At 51.9% G+C, this 18,484-nt stretch overlaps 1 protein-coding gene across 3 annotated transcripts in view; it reads left to right on the top strand.

Annotated features, from left to right (window-relative positions):
- Nucleotides 1-18,484, top strand: part of HTT (huntingtin) — a 143,724-nt gene that overhangs the window by 120,767 nt on the left and 4,473 nt on the right. For all 3 annotated transcript variants that reach the window (XM_041751539.1, XM_041751538.1, XM_041751540.1), the window contains 15 exons: nt 1,179-1,366; nt 3,113-3,239; nt 5,076-5,176; nt 6,194-6,348; nt 6,719-6,858; nt 8,059-8,141; nt 9,766-9,896; nt 10,018-10,147; nt 11,856-12,011; nt 14,342-14,532; nt 14,677-14,791; nt 14,929-15,142; nt 15,514-15,619; nt 17,283-17,445; nt 17,644-17,804. In XM_041751539.1, coding sequence (XP_041607473.1) covers nt 1,179-1,366; nt 3,113-3,239; nt 5,076-5,176; nt 6,194-6,348; nt 6,719-6,858; nt 8,059-8,141; nt 9,766-9,896; nt 10,018-10,147; nt 11,856-12,011; nt 14,342-14,532; nt 14,677-14,791; nt 14,929-15,142; nt 15,514-15,619; nt 17,283-17,445; nt 17,644-17,804 — 2,161 coding nt within the window. The remainder of the gene's footprint in view (nt 1-1,178; nt 1,367-3,112; nt 3,240-5,075; nt 5,177-6,193; nt 6,349-6,718; nt 6,859-8,058; nt 8,142-9,765; nt 9,897-10,017; nt 10,148-11,855; nt 12,012-14,341; nt 14,533-14,676; nt 14,792-14,928; nt 15,143-15,513; nt 15,620-17,282; nt 17,446-17,643; nt 17,805-18,484) is intronic.

The following is an 18,484-nucleotide window of genomic DNA, read 5'->3' as shown; positions in this document are numbered from 1 at the left end:
CTGTCCCTCTTTGCCGATGACATGATACTCTACATAGAAAACCCAAAAGACTCCACCCCAAGATTGCTAGAACTCATACAGCAATTTGGCAGTGTGGCAGGATACAAAATCAATGCCTAGAAGTCAGTGGCATTTCTATACACTAACAATGAGACTGAAGAATGAGGAATTAAGGAGTCAATCCCATTTACAATTGCACCCAAAAGCATGAGATACCTAGGAATATACCTAACCAAAGAGGTAAAGGATCTATACCCTAAAAACTATAGAACACTTCTGAAAGAAATTGAGGAAGACACAAAGAGATGAAAAAATATTCCATGCTCCTGGATTGGCAGAATTAATATTGTGAAAATGTCAATGTTACCCAGGGCAATTTACACGTTTAATGCAATCCCTATCAAAATACCATGGACTTTCTTCAGAGAGAACAAATTATTTTAAAATATTAAAAAAAAAAAGTATTAGTAAAAGCAGCCCCACTTCTTTTAGCTTGCGGCTTGACTCCATAAGCCTAATAAGAATCCCCTCTCTAGATGAGGAAGTTACTTAGTCTGCCAAATCTCATGAACCATGGGTTATATTTGTGCACAACCTGAAACATTTGTCAGCTCAACAAATAATGTTCTGGCTCATACTCTGTGCCAGACTCAAAGTGAATGAAAACAGTCCCTGCCCTCAAGGTGCTGTGGCTCTTCTCTACGGCTACAGGGTTCCCCTCAGCATTCTCAGGAGTTCCAGGGTGAGACTTGGCACCCTATCAGAATCCCACCAGCAGTCCAGGAGAACCTCTGATCTCAGGAAACAGTGAGCCAGGGATTTATAATGTGGTTTTTTGCACGCCAGCTCAGGGCGCAGCAGAAGGTCCCAGGAGAGCTGCAGGACACCAGAGCACAGAGGAGCACAGTATGATTGCTCCTAGGTGCTGGCCGCATTGTGCAAGGCAGGTGGGAGGTTCAAGACAACAGTCCTGGCCAGCATGGAAAAGGTTGCATGTTTAGATAGATTAGAAGGAGGTAAGATCTGCAGGCCTTCAGTGAGCACCTGCATTTGTGGTTTGAGCACTGGTTGCAGGATGGTGCCTTCTCCCTTGGGGGATAGGGAACATCAGGAGCAGAGGTGGCGGGGTTGGGATATGTTTCGACAGAACAGACCTCTGAACCTTGGTGTTTGTTTAGATCTAGCATATATCACCACAGCCTGTCAGATGGTGGCAGAAATGGTGGAGTCTTTGCCATCAGTGTTGGCCTTGGGGCACAAGAGGAACAGCAACACCCCAGCGTTTCTCACGTCAGTGCTGAGGAACATCGTCATCAGCCTGGCTCGCTTACCCCTCGTCAATAGCTACACGCGTGTCCCCCCGCTGGTGAGTCTGGTGGTTCCTTGGCAGAAGGACAGAAATAATGAGATGTGCAGACCAGCCCCTGGCTGGGGGCTCCTAGGGGTGAGAGCGGGAGCCCATCCCTCACCTGCTTCCCCTGGGGTGGCCAGAACCTCTTTCCGTGCTTGCTGTGTGTGGTCCTGGCACCTGTCATGACCAGACAGGTCATGGGGCATGGTGTCTAGCAGTCATTGATAAAAATGCTGGGTTTTCCAACATGGGGGGAAAACCTCCAGAAGTAAGATTTCATCTCCCACTAGTCGGTACTCGATGTTGGATGTGATTGGAAAGTAACTCAGCTCCCCTGTTTGGTGGTAGACTGGATGCCGTGCCCCTGAGTTGTTTGCCTGTAATACCAGGCACTGTGTGATACTGTTCAGCTGTCTGGGCACGACCACTTTTGAAACTTCTGATTCCAAATTGTCCTCAGAATTAGTTTTAACTAGGCATTCTTTGGACTCCTGACTGGAAGGACTTAGTGTGAGTGGGTTGAGGGTTGGTGGGTGGCCTGACAGCACAGCTGGAGGTCAAGGTGAGAGCTGGGACCAAGAGGAAGGGGGCTTGTTTCAGCTTAGAAAAGACCTGTGCCTGCCAGTGGGCGCGGCCTCTGTGCACGTATGTGAGGGGGGACACTGGGCAGGTTGCACCCAGGCAGCAGTCCTCCTTAGACCAGGGCGCAGAGAGTGCCACCACAGGAGGCCGAGCTGTTTTACCTGTAGGGCTCACTGGGGGCAGCAGCCACCATACCCTGGCGTTCCGGGGCTGGTGTGGAGCAGCGGATTGTAGCGCATCTGAAGCCCTATGCCCACTGAGAAGAGAGCCAGGTGGAGCCCGCTGGAGAAGCAAGGTTGCCAGTGTGCAGGGCACGGCCTCGGCTGCCGAGGCACCTCAGTCCCTGTGTAGGTCTGGAGACAGCTGCCTAGAGGGAAGCGGAGAGCCACCCTGGGAAGGTGCTGTCCTAGAAGTCAAGGTGTCTGGAGGAGACGCGACAACACAAAGGGCACGAAGCAGTGTACACCAGTGTTCTTAGAGGAGGGTGCAGTGAGCAGCTCAGAGATGCTAGGGAGAGACCTGGTGTCTTCCTAAGCTGAATGAGAGGCACTGAAACTGTGGAGGTGGGCTGGCCATGTCTCTGAGGCCCCCGTGGGTGGGCTTGGGGAGTGCGGAGCTGAGAGGTCTATTCTCTTGGCTGGGAGGGTGGCTGCTCCTGCTGCCAGAACAGCGACGGGTCCTCAGCTCCGCCTTCTGTTCACTCAGTTTACGTGCCTGCTTGCCAGTGACTATTTCTAAATGCAACTTGACTTCATTTGATGCCTGTTTTCATCTAACACACCAGCTGCTGTTTGTGTGCAAGGGTGCTCCTGCCTGCCTCTGACAGCCAGGGGCTGCCAACACGGACCTTCAAGAACCCAACTCATAAATTGCTAGCCTGGGGTACTAGCAGCGAGGGAAAGGGGCTGGGCCAGTTTGGGAGCAGGCAGGTTGGGAAAGTGGGAGGTCAGAGCAGACCCAGGAGGCCCAGAATGGGGCAGGAGATCCTCAGGTGATGCATGGGAGCTGTTTTCCCAGAAGGATGATGCACTTGCTTTTGGGACAGTCTGTGTGAGCTGTCAGTAGGAATGTGGCCTCCGGAAGGAGGCCATGCTGAGAGAAAGGTTGTTTCATGGTTTCCTCAAAGTGCAGCTGTCCTGATTTGATTGGGGTCACTCTATTTCTTTCTCATCTTCTCAGGTTTGGAAACTCGGATGGTCGCCTGAGCCAGGAGGGGACTTTGGCACAGCCTTCCCCGAGATCCCAGTGGAGTTCCTCCAGGAGAAGGAAGTCTTTAAAGAGTTCATCTACCGCATCAATGCACTAGGTATCCTTGTTTCTCTTCCAGAATTACTAGGCCTCAAAGCACCTAGTTCTTATTTATTCCACAAGGGATGTAGGGTATGACAGGGTCCTATGTGAGTACATTCTGCAGTGAATGCAAACTCTTGCAGTGAAAAATACTCACCGGTTGGTGTGATGTTGGGGGGCTTACCCCCAAGTCTTCATATACCAGGCTTGTTGGAAGTTAGGACAGGCACCCTGGTGATAGATCATGTGCAGCCCAGATCCGTGCGCTCTTGTGTGGTCGAGGATTCCCTTCTCAGGTGCAGATCACTCTGCAGCTGCAGCGAGGTGGAAGGCAGCGCACTAGAGTGAGGAAAGTAGACTCTTCTGTGAGACAGCTCTGGCCTCTGGGCGGCCTCTAGGACACCCAGTGTTGTGGTTTCATAGCATCAGTACAGATTCAGAAACCACACAAGATTCGTCTGGTACACAGTTGCACAATATGTGGCAGTGTTAGTAGTTTGCATCAGGCGTTGTCCACTTCCTGCAGTACGGTGTGTGTTACCCTTTTGGCCTCATTGCATGGCTGCAGGTCTGGTGGCAGGATTGTATTTGGTAGGTCCTGAGTGGCTGTGTCCAGCTACGATGTTTCCCGAAGTGTTGGGCACCTCGCCTGCCTGTGGGGCCTGCCCTTCATCCCTGTGATGCCTGACCAGCTCAGGTTTCCTCAGGGTCTGTGCTTATCTTGATCCCAGAAGCTTCAGGGAGCTGATGCCGTGTTGCCTCTACTTTTCCCTTTAGTGAAGCAGACATTCTCTGTTACTCTGTCCACAGTGTGGACAGTCTGCAGTGACCCAAGGCTAGCAGCCTCAGAAAGCTTTGTTTCTTGTCCTTGACAGTGGTTAGGAGGCTGTTTCCTGGCCACCCCCTATGTGCTATCATTTCCTTTCTTAGGCATCTTCCTGCTCGAATCCTCACTCAGACGTGCAAGAGGGACCCTGGACAGCTCCACTCTCTTCCTGATATTGCCTTCACATTCTTGCCTTTGTCTTCATTCTTTTCCCTAAAATGAATTGTGTAAACATCCATCTGTATGTTTGCCCACTTGACTAGGTCTGTCTGCATTTAATCCTGAAATTTGCTCTGGTTTTCCTGCCCTTGACATCCCCTTCCTGTCACTTGTGACCCTAATGGAAGTGGCCTGGCCACCTCCACCTCGCACGTAGATGACCATGGCAACAGGAAGTGCGAACCTGAGAAGCAAGTGCTCATCCCACACCTTGAGGGCCGCTGGTGAAGACATTGCCTGAGGTCAACCCACTAGATGCATGTTCCCCAGATGCTAGTGCCCTGGCTAGGTTATATCCTTTTTTGATCTGCTATTCTTCTAGACAGAGTCAGAGAACCCATTGCTTTAACTTCTCTATTTTTAACAGCTTTCCTGAGATAGAATTCATGGAGCACACATTTCACCTACTCAGGGTGTGCAGTCCAATGGTCTGGTGTCTGCACACGCTTGTGTGCAATGCACTGGTTTGTTTTTGAGGAAGACCCATGAGCCCTCTGGTTAGCAGGGCAGGAGCGACTCTGACCCACTCAAATGTGGCCTGCTGCTTAAACATCCCTTCGCCTCACTGCATCTCTGCAGTAGGGGATGGAGAGGGTGCCACTTGCCTGCCGTGTGGCCTCATACATGTGTGCTTCAGTGTCCTTGCTGGTGCAGTGTACCTGGCAGTGTGGCTGCGTCTCAGGACTGCTGTACATGGCCCTGGGGGCGGGGCCTGTTCCAGCTGCAGCTGTATGGCCCAGCTACCACTTTACATCAAGAAGTTTGGGGAGCAGGTGACCTTGTCTCACATACCGTTTGCATTCCTAGGATGGACCAGCCGCACCCAGTTTGAGGAAACGTGGGCCACCCTCCTTGGTGTCCTGGTGACTCAGCCCCTTGTGATGGAGCAGGAAGAGAGCCCACCGGAAGTAAGTAAGGCCACGTGCAGGCCTGTGTGTCCACTTTTTGGCACATGGGCAGTCATTGCAGCTTGTGAATTGTTCCTAGTGGGCAATAAAGGGCAGCAAGCTCTTTTTATTTTTCTTTCCTTTCTTTCCTTTCTTTCCTTTCTTTCCTTTCTTCGTTCTTTTTTTTATCTTAACTGTGTTTACCAGGGTAGTCAGTTCATATCTAGGCTAATGTTGTAGAATAGGAGCAAATTCCCTCGCGGTTTGAGTGGCCTAGATTCCTGGTGGCCAGAGTACGCTCTGTCATGGTGCATCACACATTAAGGGTCAGTAGGGCTACACCCTTTCTTAAAAATAAGTTTGAGTTCTCTTTATCAGTATTCAGGTATAGTGTATATGTTGAATGAGAATGAAAAGGCATGTTATAAAGGCCATGTTTGTGTATGTACCTGTGTTCAGTTCACTGCTTTGCAGAGATTTATCCGGCATCTTAGAATGTTAACGTACATTATATTAATAAAAACCATGTTCTCTGATAAGGCAAAGCCTGAGATACTGAAAACCGTTGAATATAAGTCCTTAATTCTGGTGGAAGGTAGGCCCAAACTGGTAGAAATGTCAATTTAAGAAGTAGACCTACATCAAAAATCAAGGGTCTTTAAACTCATGTGTAGAACTCACAGGTGACAATTAGGAACCCTAATTTTAAACTCTAAAATTAATGAGGAAATTTAAGGGCAGTTTCTTAAAAATTGATTTATATTTTGAGGTCTGTACCAATAGGAGACTGTGCTTTGAAAGGTAGACATTGTCCATCAGGTTTATTACAAGTCACAGATGCTCATAGGCTGCGGGGAGCTTAGACAAAACAGGACCATTGCTGGGAAGGCATGTCGCTCTGCAGCCCTCCAGCTCTTTCTCATAAGACCGTGCAGCCCAAGGACCACGGCCTTTCAGTCCTGTGTGCAGGTGGGGGCATATATGGTTTCTGGCGTCTAGCCATTCATGACATGATAAAAGTGTGGGCTCTCCTTCCAGGAAGACACAGAGAGGACCCAGATCAACGTCCTGGCTGTGCAGGCCATCACCTCCCTGGTGCTGAGTGCAATGACTGTGCCTGTGGCTGGCAACCCAGCTGTGAGCTGCTTGGAGCAGCAGCCCCGGAACAAGCCCCTGAAAGCCCTCGACACCAGGTGGGAAGAGTGAGGTGCCTTTTCACCCCGCCCAGAGTAACTAACCAGCACCTTCTCCCTGGGTCCTTTTCTTTGTTAACCAGAACTACAAACAAAACACCTGTGAGTGTTGCCTTACTGCAAGAAGTGATTTGGTGACCCGTGGCAGTGAGGCCTGCATGCCATGGGGTCCATTGACTGTTTAGGGCAGACTCTAGCAAAGCAAAAAATAGCCAAGGGCACATGGACTGGAGTCCCCTCAAAGGGAGTCATTTGCTCTTATTAGGTGCCTGTGTTTCCTTTAGGCAAAGCTGAAAGATGCCCTGAGGTTTTTTGGTTTTAAGATTTTGAAGGAAACAAAATATCCTTTAACCTTTGTTTTGGATTTTAGGTTTGGGAGGAAGTTGAGCATTATCCGAGGAATTGTAGAGCAGGAAATCCAAGCAATGGTTTCAAAGAGAGAGAATATCGCCACGCATCACTTATACCAAGCGTGGGACCCTGTCCCTTCTCTGTCTCCAGCTACTACAGGTACCTGTGGGAAGAGGGCCATTTGTACCTGGGCCAGAATGAGAATGTGACCAAGATCCTAACACCACCACTCGGGCAGAAAGACCAGAGGTGTCTTTTTGGAGGCTGTGGTACTAAATGCACTGCCCTCCCCAGTCAGCCCATGAGGAACAGAATGGCTCTCAGCCTGAGACCTGCAGCCTTGAGAGGGAGTATAGAGGTCAAACTAGTCACTCAGTGAAAAAATCAGCATAGTTCATCCTTGACTCGCTTGAAGCTCCAGCTTTTTGCAAGAGAGCGCTGTGGCGAGAGCAGGCCTGGACCCCTGAAAGCCTGTTGTGGCTGGGGATCCCTGGTCTGAGCTCTCCGCCCCCAGCTGCCATCCCTTCCCCGTCCTCCATCTGGGCCTGCAGGCTGTGTGCCTGCCCTGTAATGGGCACCGGAGTTTGTCACCCTGAGTTAAAAGGAAATTTTGTGAGGTTATTATTATTTTTGTTAATGCACGTTTTTGTTGACTAATCAGTATTTTAGCGCAGTGTTTTTATGATTCTCTAGTTTATTTTAGCAGTCGTTAGATACAGTTTTAAGCATCTTGAGTGCTTTACCTAGAGAGCATTCTACGTAGACATGCAGACGCTAGACATTTACTGAAGTGCTGGACTAGACTCAGGATTGTGTACCAGGATGGCCCCCTGAGGAGCTCCTGCCCCCTAGGAGACAGAGGTGGCCTCACTCCGTGTCACAGGAGGAAGGGAGAGTAGGTGCAGATGGACTAGGGGTAGGAAGCCTCATGGAAGAGCAGGGTGTTGAGGCTTGATCTGGTGAAGGGTCAGCCAGAGGCCTCTGGCTGGGAGGGGGAGTTGTATAGTCTGGGGTATAGACAGTGCGAAAGACATAGGCTGTGGAGAAGATGGGTTGAGTGGCAGAATCCGCCTGTACCCTCCTACTCTGGTGGGCACAACTGGACAGCCGAGACACCAGGGCAGGGTCCTGGGAGGTGTTGCCCATCAATGTTGTGGTCTGGGTCCGAGTGCCCGTCTACTGGGCTGTTGCCCCATCAGCTGCTTCCTGTGCAGTCAGAAGCTGGTGTGTTAACAAGAGAAACAGTGATAATTCAGCATTGCCCGCCTGGCCCTGCCAGTATAGTACATTATGAAGTGCCAGAGAAAAGCCCGGAGACCCTCAGGGCTCTGCAGAACTGTCCACCCTGTCATCCTGCAGGTGCCCTCATAAGCCACGACAAGCTTCTGCTGCAGATCAACCCCGAGCGGGAGCTGGGAAACATGAGCTATAAGCTTGGCCAGGTCAGTCACACCCGCACTGCCAGGGCACATCCTACTAATTTCCTTGCTCTCTTTTATCTGCTATGACTTTGGGTCATTTGATGCATCCAGAAGAAAAATTAAATGCATTTTTTAAATAAAGGGAGGTTTTTTTTATTTGTTCTCATTGATATTCTCTACTACGAGGAAGATTTAAGGTATTTTGTGTACCTAGTGATGTGAGCATGTGTGAATGTAGCAGGCTGGTGGGAGTCAGGCTTAGCTTTGGGGCATCAGTCAGTCAGGCAAGAGTGGCTTGGGTGGGGTGAACATCAGGATGGCCCTGGATTTGGCCAGAAGATCCCAGCTGCCAGCTGAAGGGGAACTGTGGTCACATAACCCAGTGTGGGAGATGGATATGCCCTGGGGGCCAGGTTGACAGCTTACCGGGTGGGTCACTTTGAAATAAAAATTCAGTTTTCTTGTCAGAAAAACAGGACAGTCACACATATGATAGTGCATGTCAAGGAGCTGGAGCGTAGGGATGTGGCTCCTGGAGCCATGAGGACGTGTGTGCTGGGCGGAGGGGACTCACGTGGGTGCCCGATGGCTGCTCTGTCTACTGCTCTGTCCTTTCAGACCTTACTGGTTTACTTAGAAAGCAGTTACTCAGGACTGCTTTTTTTTTTTTTTTTTTTTTTTTAGCTTTTGTTTCAGAGGACATTGGCCAGAGCAGGGATTGGAAATACTTGTTTATCCCGAGGGCATCCCTATTGGCTCTGGGCACAGCCTTGTGGCAAAGTCCCCAGGCCTGCTCCATCCTGTCCTCTCCTGCTCACACACATTCCTCTGTGAGCAAGGAGCCACAGACAGGCTATCCGTGCTTTCCTTACAGAGAAGTTTCTGCCCCTGAGATAAGTTAGGGTGATGGAGCTCACTGTCATTTCTTTAGAAATGTGTTCCTGAGGAGCAGGCTGTGAGTGGCTCTCGGGGTGGCACCTAGCCTCCTGGGTACGGGGCGTTTGCCTAGCCACATCCTTGTTCAGCATCTGTGTTTACATCCAGCCATTGGGAATGGAGCATAGTGCATCTGCCCAGGGCTAAACCCTGACCCCACCCTGTCCTGTCTGGAGACCGATCAGCTCCCACATCCCTCTGAAATGAGCCATCACTGGCTGTTGGGGAGTGAGGAGGACAGAGGGGCCACCCTCTCTTGAAGCCTGAAGATTGCTTTGAGGCTTCGTAGTTCATATTCCATCTGTGGCAGCTTTCAGGCAACCACCTCCAGCCTGCCTGCCCACTGCTGGCCCCAACCCCCATGGCTGGTGGGACCCCAAAGGGGAAACGGTTGTTTATGCAGAGTGGGAGTTGGGCTAGTGTCCTAGTTGGTGGTAGGAATGCAGCCTGAGGCTGCAGCGGCCACTTGCTCAGTGTGAGGTACCATGCTGTGTGCCAGAGGACTCCCACGTGAACAGATGTGTGGGGGATGGGCTGTTAGCGGGAGCGTAGTCTGTTTGAACTGGGTGCATAGGGAGGCACCTGAGTGGACAAGTTGACTCCTGTTCCCAGCACCACTGCCCCCATCTCCAGAAAAGGGGTCTGCAGCTCAGGGGAGAACCCACTCCTCTGCCCTAAACACTGAGCCCAGGCTCCTCATCTCCTGAAGGTGTCCATTCACTCCGTGTGGCTGGGGAACAGCATCACACCCTTGAGAGAGGAGGAGTGGGAGGAGGAGGAAGAAGAGGAGGCTGATGTCCCTGCACCTGCATCACCACCCACATCACCCATCAACTCCAGGTTTCCCATCTACTTTTCAAGCAGTTTGAAATTTCCTATCTGTGATTTGATTTGGGGGAACCCTCCTGAAATAAGTCTCACCTTGTATATGGGGCGATTGCCCATCTGCTATGCTCTTCAGGAAGCACCGGGCTGGAGTCGACATTCACTCCTGTTCCCAGTTTTTGCTTGAATTGTACAGTCGCTGGATCCTGCCGTCAGGTTCGGCCAGAAGGACACCCATCATCCTGATCAGTGAAGTGGTTCGATCTGTAAGTCTGCATTCCCTGCTCCCCTACAGGTGCACGGTGCTCGTGGCAGTACACATACACACTACCATAGACAGGGTGCACACATGCAGAGTTCACGAGCTCTGGGAACCTGGGAAGGAGCTCTGAGCAGTTCACAGATCCAGGAGGAGAAAGTAGTATTTCTGTAGCCCATGGAGGGACCAATATTTACATTTCTGATCCACAGCCAGTTGGGACCCTTATAAGTACAGTAAGAGTGTTGTAGGGGCATCACATTGTGTGAAGGCTCCCTCTGAAGGCCACCCTATTTACTCACGTTTGTCCCAAGGGCCTGTCTCATAAATGTCTACTTTCTTAGATGAGAGCTGGGCAGATGGTCCCACGACCACACCCCCTGGAAAAGCTCTGATACAGAGCTGTCAACCTCAAACTTCAGGCTCAGACTCCTGTATGTTTGGGGACCCCAAAGAGGATGTGTGTGTGGCTTAGGCCTATCCCTGCTTACGGTGCTGGGACCGAAGTCATGGAGGTTTGACAGTAGTTCCTCCTTAGATGCCAGCTTCACGTCTTTCCCATCATGTGGTAAGAAGCAAGTGAGAGTTTGGAGCTGAAGACACTCAATGCCTGCTTCCCACCCATGAACCAGCCAGCTAGAACCATCTATGTAGTCTTTGCAGTGGGCTCTGGTTGTCTGTCCCTGCCATGCCTCCAGCCGGTCAATGCAGGCATGGATTTTGAGCCTGGCTGTTGTCAGTACACACCCCTAAGGTTCCTAGATAAGACCTTTATTGCAGGTGAGATTTTTCATTTTTAACAAAAGTTTGCAACCTGATTTTTTTCAAAAACCAGTGAAATATAAGCACCCGTAATGAAGGTCTTATTTTTAAAAACTTATTTAAATATTTAACATAAAAATGATAATTTTTATTTAAAATTTTTGAACAATTAGTGAGAAGAGCCTTGTTTTACATTTTTGCGAGTCTCTTAACTATTAGAGAGCTTGATTTTCCTGTCTTCCCTGTGTTCGGCCTAATATCAGAGGGCTTCTGGGAAACACTGCCTTATGGTCAGAAGAGAACAGGAGTAAAAAAGCAGATAGGGTCTCCGTGTTGCTACAGAGGCAGTTCTGACCTTGAGCCCAGGAGGGCTTCGGGTGTCCACATGTCCGCTTTGGGAACAGCTGCTGCTGGCGAGTTGCCGACCTTGCTGGTTCCTCAGCTGGGTCTTGGCAGGAGGCAGTACTCCTGAGGAGCAGATGTACTTGCATGCCTAGGTGACGTTTATTTCTAGATGGCATGTGAAGTTGAGCCTCCAAGAATTGAGTATTTTGGGGAGACAGGAAATCATCCAAGCATCTCTTTCTGAAGTGGTTGCCCATTTCTCCATCCAGGGCTTTGGAGAGCCTGCCCCCATGCTGCAGGGATGCTCTGGGATTTGGCAGAGTAGCAGTGGGAGAACTGCTCTGTGGTCTCACCACGGTCCTGACTGCGATCCAGGCCCTCACCTCTCAGTGGGCAGTATAGATACAGAGCCGTTTTTAAGGAGATATTCTGACTAGTGTATCTTCATGTTGTCTGCTGACACTGTTATTATTATAGGTTTCCAGGTGTGGGCCGATTTATTTACTTGGCCAAGACTCCTGTGGATTCCCATATTTGTCCCGTTGGTGTCAGAACATGCATTTTGGACTTCGTTGCTTACTTCCTATCCCAATGCTCTGTGTCTCCAGCTCCTCGTGGTCTCAGACTTATTCACTGAGCGCACCCAGTTTGAGATGATGTATCTGACGCTGACGGAACTGCGGAGGGTGCACCCTGCAGAAGACGAGATTCTCATTCAGTACCTGGTGCCCGCCACCTGCAAGGCAGCTGCCGTCCTTGGAATGGTAAGTGAGAGGTGGTGCAGGGACCTCCTCCTTTTGGCTGCATGCCATGGGCATAGCCTCGGCCTGGAAAGGTCTGACATGGGAAGGATGTCAGGAGGATTCTGCTAAGGTACCTGCCTTTCCTTGGGTCATGGTGAAGCATGTTGTGGTGAGGAAGCCTTGGTTTGGGGCTCCTATGCCCCTTTGCCCTGGGTCATCATGGTGACCCATCCCTATGGGAGCCAGAGGTGTAGGTGGTAGAAGCATGGGTTGGCTCCTCCTCCACAGTGGCCAATGGCCCCCCACAGCCTCCCACGCCCCTTTTCTGAAGTGCTGGAGACCCCTGTGTGTCCTGTGATCAGACCCTCCCTCCTGGAGGCCATTTTACCCCAGACCCTGCATTTCCTCCCTCAAAGTCTGGATGCTCGAGTCTGTTCTTAGCAGGAGGGAGACTGCCTGCTTTTGGTTTCTTCCTATACTCTGCATCCAGTCCGTCAACTTACCAGTACAGCACCCACCCATCGTCTGTGCAGACATCACCATCTGGTACATGCTCACCGGCCGTGATGTGAGCACATGAAAGCACTTGTGTGCAGGCCCTGCCCTTGGTAGCCAGTGAGGGACAGAAGCTCTGCTCCCAGAGGAAAGTAACCATCCTCCAGGCTATGCAGAGCCTGGCCTATGCTCTTGGCTGAGTAGCAGCAGCCAGTGACTGCAGAGCCTCTGGATGGTGCCCCCTGGGCCCACCTCCATTTTGGCAGCAGGGACTCCTTCATCCATCCAACACGTGGGGGCTGCCTGCTATCTGTCCCGTCACCGTGGCAACACAGGTGAGGCTGCTCTCATTTTGTCTGGGCCCCATGAGGCTGCGACTAGGTCACACAGAACGTGGCAGAGGTGTAAGCTCACATCTGTGGCCTGGAGCCCTCTCGCCCCTTCCCAGTGGTGCTCCCCTGTATGGTTTGTCCCTCTGACCTAAAGTGCCTGGGCAGGTACCACCCGTCCCGGGTGGCCTTCAGCTGCGGTGCCACCGTTGGGGGGCAGGAACAGTGAGTTTCCCCTGTGAGCATGTCACTTCAAAGTGTGTGCCTTCTGGGCGTCAAGAGACGTGAAAGCAGCTGGACTTGAAGGGGCCCTTTTGTCTTTGTGGGGGGTTTCAGCTGCTGGGTTTGTTTTTTATTATAATTGTGTTTTTGTGCTCAGGCCCAGATCCCCCTAGACAGATGTTGTGTTGTCAGTAAATCAAATAAGTAATGATCGTTTTTAAGAAGACCCTAAGGCAGGATGCTGCATGGACACGGATTTCTCATCCTGACATGCACACAGACGTCCTTCCGGAAGGTGGAGGTGTGTGTGTGTGTTGGCACAAGCAGTGTGCTTTTTCTTCTCAGATGCTTATACAGTGTTGGAAAGCGTGTGTCCCTCACAGCAGGTCCTGGTGGTGTTCACGTGGTCAGGGAGTGACTCCTGGGCAGGGCAGTCCTTAGTCCTTAGGAGTCCTTAGTCCTTAGGAAGGTGTCACACCATCCCAGTATGTGTGCAATAGCCATCAGCCAAGCCTGTGGGGACCCTCGGGTGGCAGAAGCCACCTTTCCCAGATGAAGTGGCTTATGAAGCGCTAGGGTCACCCTCACCTCCACACCGCTTTCTGTGGCCAACTCTTCTCCGGAAAGCGAGTCTTGAGGGAGGGGTATGGTGCAGAGTGTTTGGGTTTTGCTGCACTCCACTATGTTTGGTGCCAAACGGACACTGTAACATTTTGGTCTGTGATAGTATAGACTATTGTTAGGGATACCCAAGACTACCTACCCTGGGTTTTTGTTGGGAGAATTCACGTACACTCACAGCTGGGATTGATCCCAGGGAACAGACACAAAGCACAGTCGGCCAACGGGAGAGGTATGGGGTCAAGGAGTCAGGGGGACAAAGTCCAGAGGAATCAGGTGCCAGTTTCCAGCATCCCCTCCTGGGGACTGAGGTAGGACACGCTCCATTCCCAGCAGGGCATTGTGACAATATGTGTGGGGTCTTGTCAGCCAGGAGGCTCGTTAGGGACACAGAGCAGGGCTCGCTGGGGCTGGTCCTCTGGGCCCCTCTCCCTGGCTCAGCCCAAACCGCAGATCCCCGGGAGGACAGGGTGTCAGCACAGGTTGGGGAAGCACAGCTGAGGAGCAGGAATGCTCCCTGGACGCCTGCCCAGGGCCAGCTTAGCTCGGGCCTCTCGGGCGACAGCCTGGTCCCTCTGTGGAGCTCCTGCTACTCACTGTGTTCCTCTGCAGTGTGAGGCCAGCCCCCGTTGGCCTCTCCTGATCCATTGTGGTCTAGCCTCCATGCCTGTGCCTATGCTCTAGGACAAGGCCGTGGCAGAGCCAGTCAGCCGGCTGCTAGAGACCACACTGAGGAGCAGCCACCTTCCCAGCAAGGTCGGAGCCCTGCACGGCGCTCTCTACGTGCTGGAGTGTGACCTCCTGGATGAGACAGCGAAGCAGCTCGTCCCAGTAATCAGCGACTACCTCTTGTCCAACCTCAAAGGGGCGGCCCAGTGAGTATGAACGGCTGCATGGGAGTCTCAGGGTGGACTGGGGTAGAGCGGGCACACATATCAGGTCATGGGGTTGGGGGCTGAGGTCCCTGAAACACAAGGTCACCACACACTGTCAGCTCAGTCCCTACCTCATGGTTTCAGCTGTGTGAACATTCATAGCCAGCAGCACGTGCTGGTGATGTGCGCCACTGCCTTTTACCTGATCGAGAACTACCCCCTGGATGTAGGCCCGGAATTCTCTGCATCAATAATACAGGTGAGCAGCCTTGAGCACCTTCCCCCAGGATGGGAGTGAGTTTGTGTGCACTGTCACCTGTGGGGGTACCGTCAGGTCACTTTGATGTGGAGGATAGGCACAAGTGATAGAGGCCTGATCTCTTCCTTCTTGTTCAGATGTGTGGGGTGATGCTGTCTGGAAGTGAGGAGTCCACCCCGTCTATCATCTACCACTGTGTCCTGCGGGGTCTGGAGCGCCTCCTGCTCTCTGAACAACTCTGCCGGCTAGATGCAGAGTCCCTGGTCAAGCTTAGTGTGGACAGAGTGAACGTGCACAGCCCACATCGGGCCATGGCTGCCCTGGGCCTGATGCTTACCTGCATGTACACAGGTGAGCTTTGGGGCTCCAGAGACTACTAGCCCAGGCCCACCTGTGCCTGGCTAGTCAGTGCCACTGAGCTCCAGACAGAATGGGTCTCCTGTCGCAGTGAAAGAGAAGCATGTGCATTCTTGGGATGCAGACCACAGGGCCTCACCAGCACTTGAGGGGGATTCTAGAGTCTGGAGTATGGGGTTACTGGCTCAAGGTCACATTGAGCCGGGCCTGACCACTGCACCCTGTGTACTTGAGCAAGGTTGGGCCCTGGGCTGCCAAGCACTTCTGTCACCTGTTTTCACATCATCTCTCTGGGTTTGTTGAACCCCTCTGTGAGTTCAAGGCAGTCTTTAAAGCAAGTAAGAGTACAGAATGATTTGTTTCAGGGAAGGAGAAAATCAGCCCGGGCAGAACCTCAGACCCCAGCCCCACCGCCCCAGACAGCGAGTCAGTGATTGTGGCTATGGAGCGTGTGTCTGTACTTTTTGACAGGTAAGAAAGAAAGCCCACCTTTTCCCTGGCCTGCCCTGGAACGCTCACCAGGAGCAGCTGCTTTCACGCACACCTGTTCTCCTCTCAGCCTGGCCCACTTGCATCTTACCAGTGCACACCTCTCGCTCAGGGCTCTGCAGGAGCGGGCAGTCCTTGGACCCTAGCACCAGAGGGTTTGGGGTAGACCAGCTCTGAGACCAGTCCAGGTGCTTGCCTATCTCTCCTAAAGGTTGAGGGGCAGCACCCTATCCGTATGGAGGCATCAGAAAGGGCATGTTACCAAGACGAGACCTGCACATGGAGTTTTGAGCAGTAACAAAGACATCCATCAGACACTGCTGTCTTTGGGGAGAGAGGAGCCTTGCAGTCAAAGCAGGCTTGGCTGCATACTCCCAGGACTATGGGGGCACAGCCTTTGAGCAGCATTAGCAGCAGCTTCAGGAGGACTGTTCACTAGACTATGGTAAAGGTTTAGACAATAAACAAAAGCACCTTTGAGAGTTTGTAATTAACCCCCACCTTCCCTCGCTGTGTGTACTTCTGTCCAGAATTGGCTTAGCTTGCCAGTTCTGGAAAATGGGTTAGGCCCCTTGCCAGGCTCTTTGCCCAGAACTGGGCCCTGGGTTCCAGCCAGATGACATGATGGCATCTGCGTCCTTGGGAGGCCTGTTGTGTGCCACTCAGCCTGTCCTGTCCCTTCACTCGATCAGTAGGAAGTGTCTGGCTTTCACAAGAGCACCCTAAGCAAGGCTTTCCCTGTGTCCACTTAGGCCAGATGAGGTGTTGTGGAAAGCTGAGCATTGTGGTCTCTTTCTGTGTTGAAATTTAAAATGAGTGTTTATAGCCATTCTTCCATTGTATATAGATCTGTCAAACCCAGCCACAGCTGAGTGGCAGGCAAGGGAGCCCATGCTTGGGTCCCTGCCTTCATGGCCCTTGTGCCCCAGTATTAACAAAATAAAACCAACATGTTAGGAAGTGCCCATCAGGTATGCAGCTTGATCATGCTCCAGACATTGGGTGGGGGACACTGGGCTAACACCCAGTGGTGGGTGTTGTCAGATGCAGCAGCCTCACATGTGATGTGTGGGGCCACGGCTGGCATCTGTGCAAGGGGATCTGAGCACACACACATAGGAGGAAGCATGGGCCCAGTTTCTGGGTCAATTCTGGTGCTTGTCAGTAATGTACAGCTCTTCCATTTGCACAGCATTGGGGGTGCAGACCATAATCTTTGGGGTTGGCAGGATGTCAGCAGGAGAATGTGTGGGTCCAGGTCCAGTAAGAAGAAAGGTCCTTACTGGCTGCGGTGGTGAAAAGAGGCTCATAGAGCATTTAGACATGGACAGAAATAGAACATCACATGGACAACATTCTTCATAATGAGTCTTTTTGATTTCTAATGTCACCATCTCAAACCCTTTCTGCTTATTACTTGACATGACTCGGAAACCCCTCTGAGTTATCACCCCCACACACACACCAGGTGGAGGCCCTGGGTCTGTGCATTCACCTGTAGGTCCCTGGTGAGGTCTGCAAGGCAGGAGTCACCTGTTTGCTGTTTCAGGTCACATTCTAGGACCCAGGGTGCCTCCCAACTGGCTTTAGACACAAGGCCCTCTTGGGGTAGGGCCAGACTCTAATTTGTGTCCCCTCCTTTTAGGGTCAGGAAAGGGTTCCCCTGTGAAGCCAGAGTGGTGGCACGGATCCTTCCTCAGTTTTTAGATGACTTCTTCCCACCCCAGGACGTCATGAACAAAGTCATTGGAGAATTTCTGTCCAACCAGCAGCCGTACCCGCAGTTCATGGCCACAGTTGTATATAAGGTGAGGACACGGGGTCACAGGGCAGGGAAGCTGCCTGAGGTAGACTGACCCAGACTTTCCAGAATGGATGTGCTAACCGAGTAGACTTGCCACGGGGCCCAGTTCTTCACCTTTGAAAACCAGCAGCATTCTTTTACCCAGCACCCATGTGTTGGAAGAGCTGTGGCCTCTGACTCTGTGGGCTTTCGTGTTTCTCAGGTTTTCCAGACTCTGCACAGCACCGGGCAGTCGTCCATGGTCCGAGACTGGGTCATGCTGTCCTTGTCCAACTTCACACAAAGGACGCCAGTGGCCATGGCCGTGTGGAGCCTCTCCTGCTTCTTTGTCAGTGCTTCCACCAGCCCGTGGGTCTCGGCGGTGTATCCTTCCCTGGGTCTGGGCCAGGGGCGGTAGCTTCTTCTCAAGCAGTCCTACAGGCCCTGCTCTCGGCATCTGGGTTGATAGTGTCTGTTAACGTTTTGAAGCCTAACCTTTAAAGAAACTCAGCTGTCAAAATGACATTTACCTTAAACCTTGACAGAGTGCAGTGTTGGTAAGGGGATAGAAAAGGGAGTGTTAAAAAAAAAAGAAAGAAAGAAAAAGAAAAGGGAGTGTTTACCACACTGACCGGGACCGCCTGGAGAGGCGGGGTGGGAGGGATGCTGAGGGCAGCAGCCCATCCCTATAGACCTCCTCCCACCCACTCACGGGTTCCATGCAGCTGCATATGTGGCCAGTGCTGTTTCTCATTATTCCTTGTCCATTGTGCCTGTGTCATCCTCTAGGGTACAAGGCTTAAGTAAAGATCCAGTTCCCACCCCAAAAATGCTGGCTGCCAAAAGGGGATGTTCTCCTTTGGCAGCCTTCTCCCAAGACAGACCAGAGCCTCTGAGCAGACGGCTGTCCTGGTGCTGGTGGCAGGCCTCGCTCAGCATTGCCTGGGCCGGGTGGCCATGGCTCTGCCCTCACTCTGCGGGAGCAGGGCTAGTGGGAGCCTCAGCGGCCAGCGCTGTGAAGGGAGCCAGGCCAGGTAAGTACTGTGGAGTGGAGCACCCTCGCT

Source organism: Vulpes lagopus, chromosome 4, assembly GCF_018345385.1.
Source record: "Vulpes lagopus strain Blue_001 chromosome 4, ASM1834538v1, whole genome shotgun sequence".
NCBI lineage: Eukaryota > Metazoa > Chordata > Mammalia > Carnivora > Canidae > Vulpes > Vulpes lagopus.
The sequence above is the reverse complement of the archived record's forward strand: the minus strand, read 5'-3'. Positions and strand labels throughout refer to the sequence as shown.